Consider the following 22,083-nt stretch of genomic DNA (forward strand, 5'->3'; position numbering starts at 1 on the left):
AGAAAAAAAACTTAAAACAAAAAAGTAGACAATTTTAAATAAATCATAGAAAACAATTAAACAGTAAGGCCTAAATTTAGTTACCGATGAAATATTACACCAGAGTAATATTATTCGGAATATGCTGTGCGTACAGTACGTGTCTGAATCTACAACTGTGAGTAACAAAACCACCACCAATTGACGTGACACCATGTTGACAGTGCAGAACACTTACACTCATTTATTTGCCATTATTCAAAATCAATTTACGTTGACAATCAAAACACTTACTTAAAACTAGTTTTAATGTGTTTTAAAAATAATTGTGAAAAGGTAAAAAAAAAAATAACTAAAACAAATACGTGAAGGAAAAAACATTTTTTTTATCTCTGTAAGAAAATAAAGGGGAGGTGGGGGGGGCACCTCATGTGTCTTCTAGCAACCGGGCGGTTGTGGGGGGTGGGGGGTGGGGGGGGGGGGCACCTCATGTCTTCTAACAACGGGGCCCACAGAATGATGGGGGGGGGGGGGGGATCTGCCCCTCTAAATCCATAGTTTTTTTCTCAATAATAATGCTACTCATTAAACAGCCTAAAATGACTTAATTATGGCACAATTGCAGCCACTGAATATGAAAAGTGGGAGTAGCAGTGTCTTCAAACATGTGTTAGGACATAAAATCTACAGCAGTTGTAAGTAGCATAAGGATCTACCTTTCATAATCGAAAATTTGTATCTAAGAATTTAAGATTCTTAAGAAGCACAGAAAAAAAAATAGTGGTATTCCATTACCTCCTTGATGCCCCAGAAACATATCTCTCCAAAAATATATTATTATAACTAGCTTCTGCCCTCCTCTTCCGTAAATTCTGGTTATGCCCCTTGACAGAGTTAATGTGAACTGCTACAACCTTAAATACACAGCTATTAAAAGCAAATTGTCTTGGTTTTCAGTTGGCACAATGGAATTATTTTTCCAGCTTAAGTGAAGAGAGGCATCAAACATAAATTGTAAGATAGAGAAAGGCTTCTAAAAAGTAAAGATTTGTGACTTCCAGAAGCATTGCTGTTTATTTCGGCACTTTTTTTGTTACTTTTTCAACAGTCCTAAAGTTTCATTTCGTTTTTTGTGACTTTCATTACTATTGTGACCGGTTGACATCCTGTACTAGTGAAATGTTTATTATTATTTTAGTATTTTGTACAAACCAGGAGTGTATGCAGGGACCGGTTAAGGGGGGATGTATCAACTCCCGCTCCCCAAAAAAAAAAATCCTAAAAGAAACCTGCAAAAGAAAAATATTGTGTCCACCAACAAAAAAGAAAAAAATTTGAAAGCAAAAAGCGAGTAAAGTGGTTTTATCCACCGAAGAAAGGAAATTCTGCAGTACCCTTGTGGTACAAACTAGGGCGAGAGAGTAACTTACAGCCATCACAACTATTCTTTTCTTCAGGGCACATACTCCGAGTTAGCCGAGTGGACAACGAGCTGCGAGACGCCCAGGACGGCCAAACTGCCGTAAACTCACCACTTGACCTTGGGGGCAGGGTCGGCCGTGAACACGCAGGTCATCACCACCTCCTCGTTCTTCGGCACCGACATGTCCTTCAAGGGCACCTTCACCACCGGCTTGCGGTAATCGCTCTCCGCTGGAACACAGCGTGGATTACGTCACTGGCCAAGTGGGCTTTGGCAGACTAGTGTTTGGTTATTTCATATCATTACCACAAACACATATTCAATACCCAAATATATAACACAGAAATAAAAAAGAAAATAAAAATTTCAGTACCTAACAGTAAACAAAAAAAATAACAGTGAAATTCTGGTGGTAAAACTTCATAGTAACATTCACAACACATAAGTAACTATGCTGTAAAAAAAAAAAGGCTAAACAAAGGAAGCACAAAAATTAATTGGATTGAATAAGGGCTTAACGACTTGTTAACATCAGTCATTTGAAATTATGTGGGGGGATTAACATGAGAATGTAGCATTGACGGAATGAACGTGACGTCCTTAGGCCTGATGTGCTTCGCCCCTCACCTCCCTCCAGCAACATCTATGGCCCGAAACACATTTAAAACCTCCCTCTAGCAAGTGAGTATGGGGTTGCAAGTCCGCCAACGCTAGAGGTGTAGGTACAGTCAGTGCCACGTCCCCTATAGTATTTTACTAATTTTAACAATTTTATTAAATGTTTGGAGTGTTTATGTTTTCAGGGTAAATGCAAGAGCAAAGTTGGACCATGTGCTGAGTATACTGACTGCTCCTCACTCAGAGAGATATTTATAAAACTTTATAAATACTGCCCTCACTTAAGTGAAAACTAAAATTGTTCCAAAGTGTTTCTTAAAATAGCGCGTGTGTTTTAAAAGGTGTAAATTGTATAACCTTCCGCACCAGACCTAACGGTCTGGTGGAAGGGGAGGAAACTTCCCCTTGCGGCCATGACACCTCGTCTCTTAGTCAGTCCATCGTAATCGCCTCTCGGAGCTGGAGGCAATTGTTACACCTCGTCACCTGGTTAAAAACTAATCTCTTAACATCTGCCATCCAAAATAACCTTTCCACGCCACAGCACGTAGCACACTCACGTTTGAGGGACAGCTTGGCCTGCTGCGACTTCTCGCCCAGCTTGTTCGCGACCACGCACTTGTACACTCCTTGGTCGGCCGTCCTCGCGTCCGCCAGCTCCAGCCGGTAGCTGTCGCCGCTGTCGCTCAGCTTCACCCTGTCCGACGGTTTCAGCTCCTCGCCGTCCTTGTACCTGCCGAGAGACCCGTCCCCCCACGTTTCACTGCGAGATATCACTTTACAGACACCCCCCCCCCCTCCCTCAAGGCTTCCTGTCTGTGTGTGTGTGTGTCTGCGTGTATGAATGTGGGCTGGGTCAGCGAGATAAAACAAGGAGCCAGGGGGATGTACAACACAATTAAAAAGAGAAAAAAAATTTGAGATTGTACATCGTTACCATGGCCACAAATGTAAACATGATCTGTGTGTGTCAAATATATTTTAAGTGTTTCCAACGAATTTCTTTAATAATAGACTTGCCACTTTCATCATATCACAGAAAGCGCGTGCATTAAAAAAAAATATTGAAACTCAAGTAGGGCCCCTTGGAGCCCAGGTCACAGGGATTTTGCCCCCCCCCCCCCCCCCCCCCCCCCCCCCCACCCGCAACACCCTTAACCTTCCCCTCTCAATGGCCCTGGCCCTGAAGGTGTGTATGAATGTTTGTGTGTGTATGTGTGTGCATCTCCCCACATTTATTTTCCTACCGCTGAGCCAATTAAGATGAAATTTATATTTAAGGTTTTTTCTTTTTTTGCTTATAGATTTCAGTTTTGTATACTTTGTCATAATCAAATTTAAAACATTAGCACTTTACTTAGGCTCTAAATGACAAATCCAAAATAAATTATTTGCAATATACGTATTAAACCATGTGCACTTTTTTTAAAAATATAAAATGTGGTAATATAGTCTCTTAGCTAACAGATTTAATCTAAATTTGATATAAAGAGTTTCTCAGCTTATACTTATACATTAACTTTACTACGCAATACACCACAAAAGTTATTTGACAAAAAATAAGTTCCTCGTTTTGACTCTTTATTAGAATAGCATTCACTGTTTAATGAGGATTTGAACCATTTAACTCTATTTAAAAGAATATGTTATTTTAACTCATTCTGTCAAATGCTTTCTATTAAATTTCATATAAGTTTTTTGGGTTTCACCTTTTTTGTTTTTAACTTGTCAAACTCGGTTATTAAATTTAGGTGAATTACTAAAGTACACAACAGTAATAACTCGTAAACTAGGCAATGCATGATAAAAAATATGTAATTAAAAATTTTTGAACTTTGATTCTTTATTAGAATAATAGTCAGTTTACATCAAAAATTTAAAACAATATTGGCCCCTTTTAAATAAAATATGTTTACTAACCACTCCCCATATTCCTATTTTAAGAATATTAATTAAATAGTAATAATATTTAAATTCATCCTTAAAAAAATAATTTTAACAAAAATTGGTTGATAAACATTAACTTATTCACAACTGAAGCCCTATTACATTATATGAAATATGTCTAAATATTTTTCACTTACATCAAAACATTTATACAACCAAATAATTTAAATTGTTTGTCACACAATAACCTAAATTACTTATTAAATATTTGATCCATTTAATGTATTTTCATAAAATAATGTTTTCAATCATTCTGTTGGATTTTAATGACAGCATTTTTTTTAACATTTTTCTTTCAATAAAAATTAATATATGCAAAAATTTATTTCCCAAAAACTATCTTTCCAAAAGATGGGAGAAACAAGATTAAATAAGGTGAAGAAAATAGCTGCTTTTGTGGAAAGTAGGCTCATTATTTACAGTAATAACTTGGTTTGTACTGAGCCTATCAGCTCGGCTCATCCACTGACAGTCAATAATGACTGGAGAAGGAGTATGCCACGATCAACATTAAGGGTAACGAACTACAGTAGACTCCCGATTATCCGGGTAAGGGTTACCCAGTTTGTGGGTTAAATGTACCATATTTCAGTTCCATAAACCATAAACCCAAAGTTAATTTTTGAATTTTTACTTCTGTACGCCCACAATGGCAACGGCACTTGTGTAGCATTAAATAAAATACAACGAATTATTAATGGAACAAACAATATTTTGCTCTTTCCTCAATAGCTCTTCGCTTCCTTCATTGCATTTTTATTTCCGACGATGCCCGAATGTTCAGCCACCCCCATGTCAGACACGTCAGTAGCAGCTCAGGAGAGAAATAGTGGCAAATAATATCAGAAACGCTTTTATTAAACTAAAAAGTGAGGAATATCGTTAACAGGTTAAATAATCTTTCTAATAATAGAAAATGCTAAATGTATGCTTTTCTTAAAATCTAATTAAAACTGAAATATATCTCCTATATCAAAAACTTTATTATTGTGTAACTCAGAAATGTTGGTAGCACCTACATAAGAATGCTATGCCCCAGCCCTATTATGTAAACATTGCAGTACGTGAATTTTTAAATTCGATTTTAGGTAGTTTAATCTCAAAATGTTATTCAACATTTATTTAAATATACTTCAAATGTATTTATACGTATATTGGTACTGTAAATTAATTTTAACGGGAGTAGTGTCTTGTTTAAAATGGCAGTCAGCAAGTACACTTACTTGAATGGAAAACAAATTATTTTGATTAAAATATGTACTCTCTAATAAAAAAAAAACATTTGAATAGCAGTGACTTGATTAGTGCTTTATTTTCCTAGAACGAATTAGGGCGTTACTTCGAGGGGTCTCTGCTACAGCGTTTGTCTAGATAGTCAAGATAAAATATTTTAATCAGTTTTTTTTTTTTAGAATGGTTTAAACATGTTTTTCAGTTATCTGTGGACCCCTTGCCAATCCTGGATAATCGGAAGTCTACTGTATTCCAGCATTTCACATAGTAATTTGGGGGGAAAAATGGGAAACAGAAACAAGGATGAACGGAGCAGGATTTGAAACCAGGTCTTTCGGAATGTGGGTACAGTGTGTTACCACACTGCACCACTTCACTTTGTAGTGAAAAAATTAATTCAGATTCAGCCCTGTTAAAAGAACAATTGTTCTAATGAATCCTTAGGAGAGTAAGAAGAATTCCATCTCAGAAAGAGGAAAGAAGGGATAGACCTCTCTGCCTGCTGTGTTTGAAACCACAGGGAAACATATATATATACATATTTTTTAGTTTAATAAATTGAGGGATTGCCATCTGGGTCCTGTAAATAGGAACACTTGTAAACAGTTGTGGTTGCAAGGGGGGAAAAAATCTCCTCCCCTGAAGTTATGAAATAATTTTTGATATTTCGGTGGAGCAGGGTGAGCTGTCATAATGCCTGGAATAAAAAGCTATACAGAAGCCACTCCTGTTGAGATTGATAGTGAAACTGTCTAAACACCTTGCTGTTGATGTAAGTTTTTTTGGAAACATATTCTAATTTTATTTATTTTTTAAAAGTTAATTTTTTTTCAAAATCGCCACTGAAAAATATTTCTGTATTCGTCGCTGCCCACAACCATGACTCTATTCACGCTCAATGGCAAGCCAGGTCCGCTGCTCGCTCGGCTCCAGCAAGCGACTCAACACCGGGCGGAAGTACGACTGTGTCGTCCCTGGGCAGCGGGTCTTACCACTTGGCCTCCGGGCGCGGTATCCCCGTGGCCTTCACCTCGAACGCCGTCGGCAGGGACTCGAACACCTCCCGGTCGACCAGGTCCGAGCCGGTGATCTCCGGGAACGCTGCGACCACAAACCACCACCTGTCGTAATCTCAACATTTAAACAAGTTAACCCAATGATTCCATATTCACGTAGCACCAATATTGTTCTTCTCACGTTAATGAAGTTATTTTTTTTTTCAGTGCATCATTACAAATGAACATGACAACATTACTGATTATTTTAAAACCCAAGCATTTTTACGGCCTGTAACTATTAAACGTTATGCAGTCAATGTAACTCTCGATAAAACCTTATTTTGGTGGTTTAGAAGACTAATATCTACTTTAGAGAAAATTTTGTCCCACCACATCATCTTCTTTCAAGTGTCTCTTACTGCAAACATTTCCTGCAAGTAAAAATCATAAGCTCTAGGGACAATTTGAGACTTGGGAATTTTTAATTATTAGAAATTTCTAAAGTATTTTATAAACCGGTAGAAATAACAATGCAAATTCTCACAAAGCTTGTTAAACTGAAAATTATCTGTTATGAATAAGACCTGAAGTGACATGTTTATCCTGCTTCAGTAGAAAGAAAAAAAAAGTTAACAGTAAAACAGTTAAAAATGTTTTTAATAAAACCTCGCTGAAAAATAAAAATTTGTATTGAAAATTAATTTAGATATGTTTTCTTTTTGATTGGAATAACCTAGAAATAACATCATTATATTATCACATCTTCATATGAGTGACAGATTTCATAAAAATGATTTTGCAGTAAGATTTTAGGATTGAATTAATATTGTTCTTGACTGTTTTGGTGGTGTGAAATAGATGGATTTGATTCTGTAAGACCAACTTCCACCTTCCTGAACGGTAGATGACATGAGACCCACTCCTGGTCACCCAGCAGAACCGTGGCCCACGCTGCAGTCGGACGGAGTCAAGGCTGTTTGCGTCATTGCGTCACCCCAGTGCAGCAAGTGCCGCCAAAACACATGGAAGACATCCACATTTCAGAGCAAAGACAGAGGAAGAGTGCTCACTGATGCTTTGACTTCTGCAAGTATCACTAAAATTAACTATAAGTGGTCGGCTGACTCATGGGAAAAGAGCTCATTAGTAGGGGCATGCAGATTTCGCGAAAAGATTTCGAGACTAGATGAAAGTTAAAACACTGTAGCACCGTCTGTGTTTCGTGATTGGGTAAACTTCTCCCAGATACATATAGATTGTTACAACACCTAACACAGTGATTCAGTGCGTTGTTGCAGTCTAATAAGTGTTCAGATCTTTTCGCGAAAAATACCTGCCCCTACTCATTAGATAAAAATGTGGCACAATATTATGATCTGTGACTGCAAATAATTTAATGTTCCAACTGACAGACTCGCATATTAACTTGAATATAAGATGCTATCGATTCTAAATCACATCCCTCTTTTGAAACTTAGTATCTTTTAATTAAAGAAAAAGCTTACCTACAAATATAAGGTTCACCTTGATTTAAGTAACATATTTATTTTTAGTGTGCGAATGGATATAAGTTTCTGGTAACTGGTTACTATCTCCACAACCCTGATCAGCAAGTTTTTTTTACATAAGATGTACTGTTGGACCTTGTATTTATTGGTTGCTTCAACCTTAAATAAGAAGGAATTATTCTTTGACTGTAAAGTGCTCAGTGTCTTTTTTAAATAAACGAGATTCTCTCTTACACAGCAGTTCGTCTGTGATTATCAGCATAATTGGCTAGCCGCCTGTGTTTTTTTATGCCACATCCTGAAATTTTATTGTTCTTAATAACACCCTCCATTTAACTCACGGCAATGTTGATGATGATAATATTGTATATCCCATTATTAAATCTCAAAAACTCCATAATTTTTATAATCTAATATTATGTAATACAATACACCAATCCCTTAAATAGTACGTCTTCAGATTGCGCGAATTCATTTAGCACGATGTTAATTTTACTGCTCCAATCTGGAAACTACTTCTGTAAATTTCAGTTAGCACAAAATCGCCAGACGTAAAAAAAAAAAAAGTTGGGCACATGGCTACGAAGTCTGTTTTAACTCGAACAACAGACGTATTGTGGCATACAGTTAGACATACCAGGGAGGAAGAGATGCGCGCGCAGGTCTGACTACATTATCTGCTGTTGTACAAACATCAGCTATGGCAAGTTAAGTTGCGGCTATGGAGTGTAAAGGACCAAATGTTTTTACATCCCCACACATATGCCGCCATGCCGTACCGTTGTTGCCCGGTCTCAGACCGGGACATAATGAACTCAGTGTAGCCAGTGGTACAGTGACATAAGCAACGTCTGCTCATTTGTCTGCCGGTAACCGTATGTGCGTAAGCATCTGCAGTTGGAATCATAGTGGAATCATGGCTTCCAAATGAGAGCGTAATGCATCGTGTTCAAGTATTTGAGACAAAACTAGAAGTATTACGGCGTGCAGAATGTCATGAAGGCCACTCTTGTATTGGTTGCACTTTAGTTTTAAGCAAGTCAACTGTACATGCAATCGTACGAAATAAGGACTCTATCAAACGTTTATTTAAGTCTGATGCTGTTAGTTGTACTAGTGGGAATATATTTGACATAAGATACTAGAATAGAAATGAACAAATGATTCACACGAAAAATGTTGTTAAATGAATGGTGCAATGAAAAAAAAATTACGGGCCTGACATGACTGGTGTGAACCAAACTGCAATACACAAATAAGCAATTTAATTTTTGAAAAAATTAAAATATCCAGACAGTAATATTGGTTTTACTGTCATTAAAGGATGGTTTCGAAAGTTCGCGGAAAGGTATGCGACTTGAGTTGAAGGTCACGCCCAGGCAGGCAATCCATACATCTGACTGACAGTAACTACCTCTAGTTATGTGGTGTTGTATTTGTCGTACAAAGTATTCAGTGGTATGCTTATAAAGATAAATGGTGTAACATATTTATCGTTGAGTGTTAACATATTTATAGTATGTAAATAATATTTACCCACACATTAAGTAAATTACACTTGCTATATATGGAGTTATGGAGACCAATGCTTCAGAATACATTGTTTTGGATAACACAAACATTTTTAGGAACACATTAGTCGTGCCAAGGGAGGGATTGGTGTATTCCATCAATTGTAGGATGAAATTCAATTTTTAGAGCTCAAAGGATGGCAATAAAGGTGTGTCTTATCATTAAATAACATCGCTATTAGTTTCTACAAAATTATGACATTGGTAATTAACTCATCCATGAATGTACAGTGCTGGTGTTTCCTGGTTTATTTTCTATTTATGTGAAAGTCATGTCTACTTTAAAATTTTCTAACTGCATGGTAAATAACTGTAGCATTAAGAGGGAGAATTGATTCACAGAATGCCACGTCACACGCAAGGCATAATAATGGTATAGAGCAAGAACATGAATCTTATTTCTGTGCTTGTTTGTACCACTATCACTATCTCAGCACATCCAATGCATTTTGCATGTAGCAGTGACCATACATGCCTTCTCAAGGCATAACTTCCCACCTCTACTTCAGATTTTCAGTCCATAATAAATGCCCAGGAGATGTTCAAGTATCGAGTTAAATGCCATAACCATTGCTGAATAATGTCCGAACGACTATTAATGTGGTTACAAGAAAATATTTCTTGATTTTATCCATTCACAAGTATAACTGACAAAAAGTTATTGCTACTCTTAGTAACTATGCGGAATCTCATGCCACATTTTCTCTCCAAGCACGGCGGCGAGTCTTCAACTCTCATGATCATGATAAAATAAAAAGAGTTCTTTGAAGGTCTGAAACTGTTCCTGAAGATACCGAAAGCACCGGCACAAGATCACTCTCCTCTGATCTTCGCTCTGCTGTCTTGCTCACACTTACCGTGTTGAGGGAAGCGGCAGTGAGCTCCGGTTCCGACATGGCATAGCTAAGGTGAGGACGGCAAGCGTTAGTTTCTACGTGACAACAGGGGCGTCCACATGGTTGTGCGGGCAGGTTAGCGGACAGCACAGCAACACGACAAGAAGAACGGTTCGTCACACGGACAGACACGTGGCACACAGACGCCACACAGAGGTACAGATACAGAAGTGCTCTCCTGAAGGACAGTGACCGCATGCCCCCATCACCGGTCACTGCCGGCTCTACGGCTCACCGACGGTGACCGTGCGCGAGACACGTGACACTGCCCATCGATCACAGAGCCCATTACAAAGAAACACTCGTTCCTGCATTGCAGCTACATGTATTAGTCGACCATGTTACAGCTGAAAAAAGCAAACAAAACATTTCAGATTACTTCAAGCACTTTCATCATTCTTTATTTATTCAGAGTTAACAATTGTTTTAATGAAAAAAAGTTATAAAATAGAAAAAAATATGTACTTATAAATATTTAGAAAAAAAAAAAATAATTTTAAGAGTTTCATTATTTATGTTTGCAGAGAACTGCTTTACAGTTAAATCATTGTAGGTTACTAAAAGGAACATAAACTTATGCATTTTGTTAGAGCATTTTGGCTGAAGCAAAAGCCAATGTTACCTACTAGTACAACTCTTTGTTAAAACACTGAGACCGTGATAAGTTCACTTGGGCGTAAACTTCTTGGATGCGCACTGATCAATTCATGGATAAAATGTAAGTACATACCATATTTAGAGATTTTTGAAACCTTTCCACACTTTATTGTTACTGAATAATTGAAATGTCTGGAGCTGACAGAGTTTATGAATTTTGCAAGCTTTTGCCACCATCATCTGCCCATCATCTGCATTTGCATGATTCATGGATCTGATTTCATTAAATTCCAAAAATAAACAGGCACCATTGTCAAAACACTGCCGATAATGACCTTGATTGCAGTGTTGAATAAAACATCTTTGTATTCTAAAAATTTGTCACGACTAAACCCCACTTAGGCAAGCAAATTCATATAATTAAGTTATTTTTCCACGTGTATTTGAACTACGTCTATTGCTTGTAAATTAAGCATAAAATCAGTGATAAAAATTAATTTGCTTGTCTTTCTCGGAACAGTTATAAAAGTTTGGAATCAGTCACACACTGGTTGTAGCATCTAGTCAGCAAAACCACAGTTGATCCCTAAACAATAAAACACCCCCTGAGCCAGGTAGACACCGGAATCGCGACAAGAAGTTCACGCCCCGGTAGACAGTGCAGAGGAAGACCGTGTCGAGACGAGGTCCGCAGAGCCTCCGAGAGGAGCGGCCCCCGCACGCCTACCTTCCTGGCTCCGCTCGCCTTCCTTGCCCAGGATTTCCTCCAGCATGCTTCGCTGTTTGCGAACTCTTTTCAGCAGGGCCGCGACCTCCGGGTCGAGAACAGAGTCATCATCTACTGCGCTATCACCTGCGGCGACAAGGAAACCCACACATTCCTCCCTCCCGAATTGGCCTTATCGCGGGCGCTAGCAGACCTACAGAATGCTACTCTGGCGAACTGACCTTTCTGGGGCGCCGCGGCATCCAGGGAAGTGGAGGACTTCTTCCTCAGCGAAGGAGAGGTCTCTTCCTCCTGGGCCCCCGTCTCTAGTCGTCTCGCTTCCTGTCCCGAGGGAGGAGACACTTCAGCTGTGGCTGCCAGAGACTTCCCATCGGGCAGCTCGTTCGAGGAGGCGGTTTCTTTGTCGAGTAGCACCCCCTTATTCGTGGCAGGAGATTCTTCAACTGTTGCTGCCAAAGTCTTTTCATCGGGCAGCTCATTTGTGGAGATGGTTTGTTTGTCAATAAGCATTCCCTCTTTCGTAGTTGGAGGCACATCAATGGTCACTGTCGAAGCCTTTTCATCGAGTAGCTCATTCGTGGAGATGGCTTCTTTATCTAGAAGAGCTCCATGTTTCGTGGCAGGAGAATCTTCAGATGTGACGGTCGCAGACTTTTCATCAGGTATTTTGTCCATGGACATAGTTTCTTTGCCGAGTAGAATCCCAGACTGAGATTTAGCCATGTTCAAAGCTTCCGCCTTCTGCTCGATCACACTCTCCCTACGAATCTCCTCTCTGCTGACGCCGCGAGAGAGGCTGGCGCGGGACGGTTCGTCCTCGGAGACGGACACGATGGAGACTCCCCGGCTGATGCTCACTTTGATGATGTGCTCTTCCCGGTCGCTGTCCGGCTCTTCAACCACGGCCACTCCCAGCCGGTGCGTGAGGTCTTCCGCCTCCGGCCTGCTCGGGCCCTCCACTTCCTCCACCGTCGCGCCTCCGCGCGGGAACTTAGAGAAATCATCCGTCCCAGGAGTCTGGGACCCGTGCCTCTCCACAGACTGCTTTTCCCCCACCCGACCTTGCTGCGTCCTTTCATCCACCTCGTCCGTGATGACGTACTTCACTCGCACCGTTCCTTCCGCCTCTCCGTCGGCCTGCTCGAGCAACCTACCCTTGTCGCTGGGAGCCGAGGCCAGCTCCTCGCACACCACGGTTCTGGACGATGTGTCGATGCGGGTGTGGACGGCTTGTGAGGAGCCTGCCGGGAGCCCGTTCAGAAACACACACAGCCGTTAACAACCAACATGCAGAAGCAGCTGAACACTTCAGTGATGTGCTTTCAGCTGGTTAGACACAGACATACACTCTAATGTCCTTGTTTACGGCTAACATTTATCACTAAATCTGCAAGCAGAAATTCAAACAGGTTATGACAGCACGCAATTATGCGTGTACACTAGAACACACACATATTTAGTCACATTGTACAAAAATATCACAGATTTATTCTGTTTTTAAAACTGAACAGATAAAGAAAGTGTGGCCCGTATGTTTATAAGAGCACTATAAACACCGAAACATGTCTCACAATATGAAAAATGTTAAATTTTATGTGTTTGGTTTTTATTTGTTTACAATGCACACAAATAAGATTTTTCCTTCTTATTTGTATAAATACAGATTAATATCCAATAGGTTAAAATTTTTAAAGTACATTATAGCACATAGATTAGATTAACAATCTTATAAAATTTTAGTTGTTTTATCATTTAAAAAGAGTGTCGCATCTTTGTTCTTAAACTTCTTGCTCACAAAACATAAGTATGTTTTATGAGAGAGACAGAGAGAGAGAGAAGAAAGAGGGGAAGGGAGTGCATGCATGTATGTTTTGAGTGCGTTTGGCCACGCAGCAGTGTTTATGGTTCTCCCTCCATTTTCATTGTGATCTGGCACCATACACAATTATCACCTCTATTTTGGCAGGTTTTTGTGATGCAACTGTGTGTTTTTGCGGCAGATTTTCTATGCTTTCTACTGCAACATTTTATTGATCGCAGAACTGCTGTAAAGGGTGTACTTGTTTTTATTGATAAAACTGACAAAAAAATTGACAAGGTAAAAGCCTGCTGTCTTTTCTCTCTTGGGGAAGATGGGAAGGGAAACATGGGTATAAAAAATAGCATTCTTTTCCTTTGCATTTTTTTTAGATAGTGCTAGGGTGAAGGAGGAGGGGGGAGGAAGGGCCACAAAGGATGCAGAGGGGAAAGATGAAGGACATCAGTGCTGTCTTATGTGGCAATAAGCTGAGACAAGGACCATATAGACTTCACTTGTATTCTATTGGAGATAGTTATATGGTGTGACTCATATTTGAGGACGACCATTACGGTGCAAATGTTAGGTTATTTTGCCCAAAATTAAGGGTGCGACCGATACTAAGGGGCGCCTTTTCTGTGGATGAATACAGTACTGGAGAAAATTTTCAGATGAAATATTAAATGGGTTGGTTTCCAATTTTACTAGTTCTGATTCTTTCAGATTCCATACTTTTTAAGATAATGTTTAACAACTTCCACAAGTTATATACCTACTTGGATACTAAACATTGATTTTGATTCATTTACAATAATTACTTGACAATAAATAACTTGTAAAGAATATAATGGTAGAGAAGTAAAATTTCCAATACCAGACAACTCTAACACAAATTAACTGGGGTGAGCCAGTTCTGAGACAATAATGTATTTAATGATTTAATTTAAAATAGAGGGACTCTTTCTATAAAACTTTAAATACAGTCAAACCTCTCTGAAACGACCCCTACGGTTCCCAGGAATAGGGTCGTAATAGATGTTTTCCGAAATTTTCAGTTACAATTATTTATTAAAATATAATGCCGAAGCAAATGTGGTTTGAGAAATTAAAAACAGAACTTGTAAATTGACACAGCAGTGAGTGAGTGTGAGTGAGTGAGCGAGGGGCGACGTGTTAGTTGGGGGCGTCACCTGGTACTCCCGTGTCCTCCACAGAGGCCACCATCTCCTGGTGTGTGGAGGAGGCGATGGAGATGGTGAGGCTGTCCCCGTCGCCGCGGGAGTACGTGATGCTCTGCGTCTCCATGGTGACCCCCTTCCCGCCCTGGGGTCCCTCCTCCCCCGCGCCGGCCGCGCTCTCCGTGGCTGTGGCACGGCAGGGGAACACACCGTCACTGCACCCTTCTCTGCAGTGCGCCTACGCCTTTCCTCGTGGGTGAGTTAGGGCCACGTTTTGCAACACCCATGCAATACACAAAAACTATATGTAGGTACTTCTCATCATTTCAACAAAACGTTTATTAAATACTTTACTGGGATAACATTGGGTTATTATAACTTTAACTGTTCTAAAAAAACTGAAACCCAAAATAACAAGTATTTTTTTTCGTATTTGGCTACCTGGCCTTAACCATTCCATTACTGTGTTGATGTGATGGCAAAGATGTTTATAGGAAGACTGAATACAGATTAAAAAATTATGTTCACTTGCCAGATTTATAAGATAAACAAGGTATATAAGATAAAATATTTTGAATGCTGTGTGCACCATGTGCAGGCTCGCGCTGTAATGACGCTGGGACGTGATTTTGTTAAATCTGTAACGGCCAAGCCAAGAAAGCAGTCAATTTGGTGGTTAATCTGCAGTTTTAGTTAATATTGCTATATCTTATTGAAGCATAATTTTTTTAAAAAATGAAACATAGCCTGCGTCTATTTGGAATAATACATATACATAAATACATAATATAATTTAACTCATTACACTGAAAAGTATTTTTTTTTTAAATTGGGCCAGTAGTTTTCGAGTTAACTGCTTACGAAACAAACAAACTCACAAACTCTTTTTATAATATTAGTAAAGATATAAAAATTTGATGAATATCATAACATTATTTTAAATAATCATTTCTTAACAGTTCAATAAAATAAACTGGTTTATTATGTCGTAGGGGGGGGGGGGGGGGGGTTTCGGATGGACGAAAAAGGAGTAATTTGGGCGCCACCACGTGGAAGGGCACGTGGACCCGGCTACGAACTCTCGGCTCAGGGTCGTGACTTGACCCGTGTGGGGCTAGGCTAATCTCCCCCCTCGTGCGTCGTGTTCGTGGGCTCTTGAGGCGTCCCACACGCCTCGGAACTCAGGGAATTATACACGTGACCACTGAACCACACATTCTGAGCTAGTGATTTTATTACCAGCGATTTTATTACACGGCACGTTACAAAAATGTTAAAAGAGTTTTACGTAAAGTACTAAAAAACACAGTTGCAGGTGATAACCAGTTTATAGGCTGACCAGGTCACCGCGTGGCCTGGCCTCGAGAGTCAATCACGTATTACGCGTACGAAATATCCGTAAACGGAAAACAAATATTTATACGAAAGAGTCTACCACCTGGAGCAGGCCTCGAAGAAGTTAAAAGGTTTTAGATTTATTTAAAGATGTGACGGAAACATCAGTGAACAAAAGAGATGAAGTCGACGAGGTGTGCGGGCCGCTCCTACTCCAGGCGGCGAACGGAAACACTCACGAGACCAGAGCATCATGGCCGCCGGGAAGGGTTAAGTTCCCGCTTTGTTACCGGGAGCCGTCCGGTAACATAGTTAATCAAACAAATATTATTTAAAAAACAAACATAATTTAAGTACACTTATTTATAATTAACAACCGTTAGTTATGGTGTTATTTCTTATTAAAGTTTAAAAACTATTGGCGGGTAGTTCTGCGGATGCCCGCATGGGGCGCTGCGCCGTCCTTACTTACTAAAACTTGAGGCGTGACAATTAGGGATATTTTATTACATAAAAAGGTTTATACATTATGTTTATTTTAATAAAAGAAAGGGGTCGTCGCACCGACTCTAACACTGCCTCTTGCCGGGGCCCAACACACACACACACGCACGGGGCGGGAGGTTTGAATAGAGGGTGGTGGTGGGAGGAGAGGGGTGGCGACGGCGTGAGGCACATCGGGCTTAGGGAGGGCGTAGCCCCGGTCGACGTCAATTACTATGATACATTAAAAAAATTTAGACCCAGAAAAAAAATAATAACAATGGGTTAAAAAATAAAGTAACTAAAAATATAGTGTACTGCTGATTTGAGCAATAATTGCATTATTTTACGAGTTAATGCCAAATTTTATTTTTAAGGCATGTTTGACCACTTTATACAGATTTTTGATACTTAAAATATATGTGTTGTCAAAATATAATTAGGAAAATGGTTCTTACAAAAGCAAATCTCTTGCGAAGGAAAAAATGGTAGCTGAGATGATTTCAGATTTAAAAATAATATGGTTCTGACAAGCACCAGAATTCATTGGTTGATAATAATAATAGTGCAAAAAATAGATAAGCATGGTTTGGAATTTGCTTAACAATAACTCGACAATACCCATCATACTTTTACCCAGTTTGCAAAGGACAGACACAAATTCTGCCACCCATTTCTGCAGCGGTGATCAGCTTGCACAAGTGACTCACCTTCTGGCGGAAGTCCGTTCTCCACTATTTTCTCCTTCTGAGGCTTCTTTGCAGTCTTCTCTGTCTCTTCTTCCTCTCTCTCCTTCTTCACGATCAACTCCTCCTCCACTTCATCCAGCTTTTCTTCCGTCGTCTCCTTTCGAGCTGGCAATGATATGTCAAAATACACTCACAAGTTTGCACACTGTACCTTCAATAGCTCTTTCTTTGGATCCTTCTGTGTGGGTTTTGATGTTTTTTTTATGTGTATTTGTTTTTTTTTTATGAATTAAATAGCTGAAGAAATATTAATTTAATGCAACTTATATTCTGTCTCTTCAAAATCATTAGAGAGATTGCTTTTTAATAAAGTTTACGTACAAAAGTATTTAATGTGATGATTAAAAAACAGAATTGGTAGAAAAATGCATCTCTAAAACAAAAAAGTGTCGCAAACATGTACAAAAATTGAATTAAATTTGGGCATTTAGAGAAGTCTTGCATTATAATTCACTGATGATTACAAAATCCTAAATGTTTCATTTAAGCACACAATCTAATTTTCAGTCCTTCCTGATTTCCTTTCTCATAATTTTTAATCAGTACGAAGAAATTAGTTTTTAGAATTTATTGTTTTATTATTGTATTATACTGTTTAAAATACTTGTATAAAGACAATATGTAATTACTAATTACACATATATAGAATTTATTTTAACTAATGTGTATTTTTATTTAAATTGTATTATTTAATTTTATGTAAAACTATTAATTCCATACGGATTAATAGGTTTATATACTTTGCCGGTTTAATTATACATTTTTTTTTATTGTAAATAATAAGTGTGTCCAAATATTTGAAAGTAATCTAAAACCACATTAAATGCACAGCTGCAGGAACTTCACTTCCATGTAGAAAGCCTGGAAAATTCAGACATGAGGAACACACACATAATACAGGTACAATTGCATATTACACTCTGGAAAATCTAGGATTGGCCACTGCAAGCAAAACAAAAATTCTATATGGACCGAGAATGGATTGCAAAGCCAAAGTAGCTTAACGTTTCAGTGGTTTGAATTCTAATAACAAAGATAAATTTTGTTTTTTACCAAACAAATTACTACATAACTGTGGACACTTGTAATACATGTATTTGTGGCTGCTAGCATGAACTGCCTTACATGTAATAGAACTCAAAAATTATAATGTACCAAAATCTTGGAAGTTATATTTAATTTTTTTTTTTTTTGTAATCTAAGGCAGGTTCATGAAACTTTTTATTTAATTTGATTTTCTACCAATGATTCTTGATTAAATAACGAAAAGCCATGTTTTTTGTATTTTATGAGGAACGTAATATTACCAGTAGTTAATTTTTAATGTAAAGTTTTGATTTAACAGTGTTTCGATCAAAAGTACTTCCCTCAAGCTCAGCACTGTGCAATCCACCCTGATGCCACTAATGGAGGAACGTACAACCAGTCTCGAGGGTTGTTGAGGTCAGAAACAACATGGGCGGGGTCGTGCGGAGCCTCACCGGGTCACGCTCAGGGTCAAGGGACAACGACAGACTTGTACTTACTTATTCTAGTGTAGAGGGCAGGTCATCCTGCTCAACCTGGAGAGAAGGTGAACAGATTGAACTGTTGCCACGCGCTTGACACTACCACAAGTCACGCACACAAAGAATCCATCTGGATGTTGTACGTACTTAAGTCAGAATCAGCACAGCTCTACCTATGTTGGAGCTGAAGATGTGTAAATATAAATAAGGGTCATCCAATTGCTATTGGTTAATGGTTCAAAGACAATGGCACTAACCACTAAACTTGTGATTCAACCATACTATGTCACCTTGATTTAAAACTAAAGTCTGGTTTTCTCAGCAATTACAAATGAAATATTGAACTGCAGTCATCCAAATGAAATATAAAACATAGCCCCCATTAATTACCGTATATACTCGTGTATAGCGCGCCCTTTTTTCCCCTCAAGTAAAGGAAAAAAATAAGGATGCGCGCTATACACGGAAAAAAAAATTTTGTGGTGGGGGGGGGGGAGGCGGGGAGGAGTGGAAGTCGTTAACTGCCGGGTGACGGGTGACGTTTCTGGCCAGCCCCCACACATACGCACAAGCAACAAGGCCTCTGTTTCACACACACACACACACACACACACGCGTGCGCGCGCAAGCTCGCACATCATGGTCTCTTGTTTATTTTTAGACCTCCCCCCTTTTCAGATAGCCAGCTCAGAAGTAGTAAAAAGAGAGAGAGAGAAAGAGAGAATGTTGTCACCAGTCCCCCCCCCCCCCCTGGCAACTTCTTCACTTCCTCCATTCCTCACCGGTGAGTCATCAAGTTCTCCGCGCCAGCTTAGCAACGTAGCGCGGCACGCCTCCCTCCCTTCCTTCCTTCCACGTACCAGTTGTGACGATATAGCGCTTCATTATCTTCCGTTTAGACAGCAGAGTTTATGTATTTTCCTGACGCATCACCACACATCAATTTAAATAATCAGGTACCACAAAATGTTAGTAAAATTTATTTATGGGGAAAAAAAAAAATTTCATTTTTTTTTCTTTGGAATTAGTTGCAAAAATCGTGGTGCGCGCTATACACGAGGGCGCGCTATACACGAGTAAATACTAGTGATGGGCCGAGACTCGAAAATTCGAGTCGAGTCGAGCGAGTAGCATCAGCTCGGCTCGGCTCGGCATTCGAGTTTATTTTACTCGACGGGGCGAAACTCGAAAGGAAATTGGATAAAACTCGATGATAAAATATGATAAAATTGAATTACAATTCTTAATATCTCCTTACGTGACTTCAGCCGACACTAAAAATACGTACGTAAGACCGAAACACGTACTTAAAAACAATGACGACAATCGGCCATATTATTTATATTTTAGTTTTACATATTGCCAACTTAACAGGTGTGACCACATAGCAAAGAAGACGAACACATTTTTAATAAACAAAACACAAATTAAATTTTATAATCTTAATATCGGCCCAAATATTACTTTTTTTTTTAGTAAATCCGTGCTACAATCGGCGCAACGTTACAATAATAAATTAACGGTAGCGTTATATTTGTGTTACAGAGCGCATGTTTGCGACAGATACGCCACCAATCACGAAATGGCAGTTAAAAAAAACAACTGTGCTCCACTAATTTTAGGAAGTGTAGGGTGGCGAACATGAATTTTTTTTCCGTGTTTGTTTACACTATTACGTTCGGCGAGAGTGCATTTTGTATAATTGTTTGCTATCCAAATTAAGTGGCAAGTTAAAATTAATTATGAAGTATAAAGTATTTTATAAAGTGTAACTATTTAATACAAATACAAAAGCATGGATTGGTTGGAAGTGCCAGCTTGCGATTGGCCGGCAACGTAACGGCGTTAGTGTTGTAGCAATAATCTTTAAATGTATTATATTTGTTATGGGAACGTTTATTGTAATGTTGCGTTAATTGTAGCACGGCCTTACACTTCCCATAAGTGAAAGTTTTCAAAAATGTTCTAATGATTGTGTGAAACGTAACCTAACCTTCGCGCCAACAAGCCTAAATTATATTCATTTTTTTATTGACTCGTGAATGCTGCAGGCCGCAGCTAACTCGTTCGGTCCAAAATAAGGTAAATATGTAGTTGAGCGGTATTTGCGAAAAAAAATGTTAAAAACTTAAAATACTTTAATTATATGCTCTTTAAATTCCTCTTTTCATTAAAGCCGGCAGATATAAGAAATTCCAAATACTTTATGAGATATCGAATTTTTTAATTTTCATAGTTGGGCGATATTTGTTAAATAAAATTTAAAAATTCTGAAAATACTTTAATTATATGCTCTTAAAATTCCTCTTTTCATTAAAGCCGGCAGATATAAGAAATTCCAAATACTTTAGGAGATATCAATTTTTTTTAATTTTCATAGTTGGGCAATATTTGTTAAATAAAATTTAAAAATTCAAAAAATACTTTTTTCTATGCTCTATACCTCAATTATTGAATTGTATTATATCAGTTAAGAATTTATTCTAAATGAATTATTTGTATTAATACTTGTATTTTAAATATATTTGATTACGTGGGCCAGTCTAAGGACTCTTAGCAGTAAAGTGCAAATATTCAAGCTCAACTTAAGTGTCAAAGATTCAAATAAAAATTCAGACTCGAATCGACTCGACTTGAATTTATGATCTACAAACTCGACTCGAATCGACTCGAACTAATTATTGTATAATTCGACTCGACTCAACTCGACTTAAAAATTTGCAGGTTCGTACAGCTCTAGTAAATACGGTACTTATTTTCATAAACCTAAACCAAGCCATCAAAGAGTCTCTACTGGTACGGTGCTGGCATTCTTACGCACAATGGCATTAATGACCAACATGTCTGGAAAGCATTTAACATCAGTGGATGCATGAGGGAGCTACGAAAAACAAGTCCGCTCCCTAACTGAGTAAAAGGGATTATCTAACTTCCTTCAAGTTTTTAACGTTCACAGACTGCTATACCATCACTGTTAGGTTGATGGTGTGGAAATTTAGTCAAAAATTAAGTTACATCAATTATTCTCTTTAAGTTTCGTTGCATTCATATCAATTAGAATCTACCTATGATTGGCCAATGGGCTCATACCATTCGTAAAGAACAACACGTAAACATCATAACATTTGTGAAGTGTTAAAAAAAAAAAAAAATTACAACCCACTGTTGGCCATATTTAGAAAGCTCATTATGTGGTAAAAAAATTGAGTCCTATTACTCATATTTGTTACTTTTGTGATGTTTTACGTGTTTTTGGTTCATCCGTAACCCTTTTAATCGCCCTGCACCAACGCTCACCAACCATGCTAGTTGTTTCGGAACTCACATTGTGTTGTCCAAGGATGAAGGCTGTTGTATTTCTATATTTACTTTACTAGTTGCAACTGTATTACAGTTGTCAGCCCACTGTTTTCGCCTGTGTTGTGCGTTTTTTGGGCTAAATTCCTTCCACTGAATTATATGTGTTGTCTAGGAATGTAACATTCAACATCAGCTAGTATTGGCTTCTTCTACGTGAGTTTATGTACATTATTTT

The 22,083-nt window shown here is 38.6% G+C and overlaps 1 protein-coding gene across 8 annotated transcripts in view; it reads right to left on the reverse strand.

The window, feature by feature from the left end:
- Nucleotides 1–22,083, reverse strand: part of LOC134539976 (obscurin) — a 570,520-nt gene that overhangs the window by 155,374 nt on the left and 393,063 nt on the right. For 6 of the 8 annotated variants that reach the window (XM_063382379.1, XM_063382380.1, XM_063382377.1 and 3 more), the window contains 7 exons: nucleotides 17,002–17,145; nucleotides 14,486–14,659; nucleotides 11,719–12,738; nucleotides 11,498–11,623; nucleotides 6,193–6,301; nucleotides 2,581–2,753; nucleotides 1,512–1,632 (listed from right to left, as the gene is read on the reverse strand). In XM_063382379.1, the coding sequence (XP_063238449.1) occupies nucleotides 1,512–1,632; nucleotides 2,581–2,753; nucleotides 6,193–6,301; nucleotides 11,498–11,623; nucleotides 11,719–12,738; nucleotides 14,486–14,659; nucleotides 17,002–17,145 (1,867 nt within the window). The remainder of the gene's footprint in view (nucleotides 1–1,511; nucleotides 1,633–2,580; nucleotides 2,754–6,192; nucleotides 6,302–11,497; nucleotides 11,624–11,718; nucleotides 12,739–14,485; nucleotides 14,660–17,001; nucleotides 17,146–22,083) is intronic. The other 2 variants (XM_063382374.1, XM_063382378.1) reach the window with 2 other exon arrangements.

The sequence above is a fragment of the Bacillus rossius genome, chromosome 16, assembly GCF_032445375.1.
Source record: "Bacillus rossius redtenbacheri isolate Brsri chromosome 16, Brsri_v3, whole genome shotgun sequence".
NCBI lineage: Eukaryota > Metazoa > Arthropoda > Insecta > Phasmatodea > Bacillidae > Bacillus > Bacillus rossius.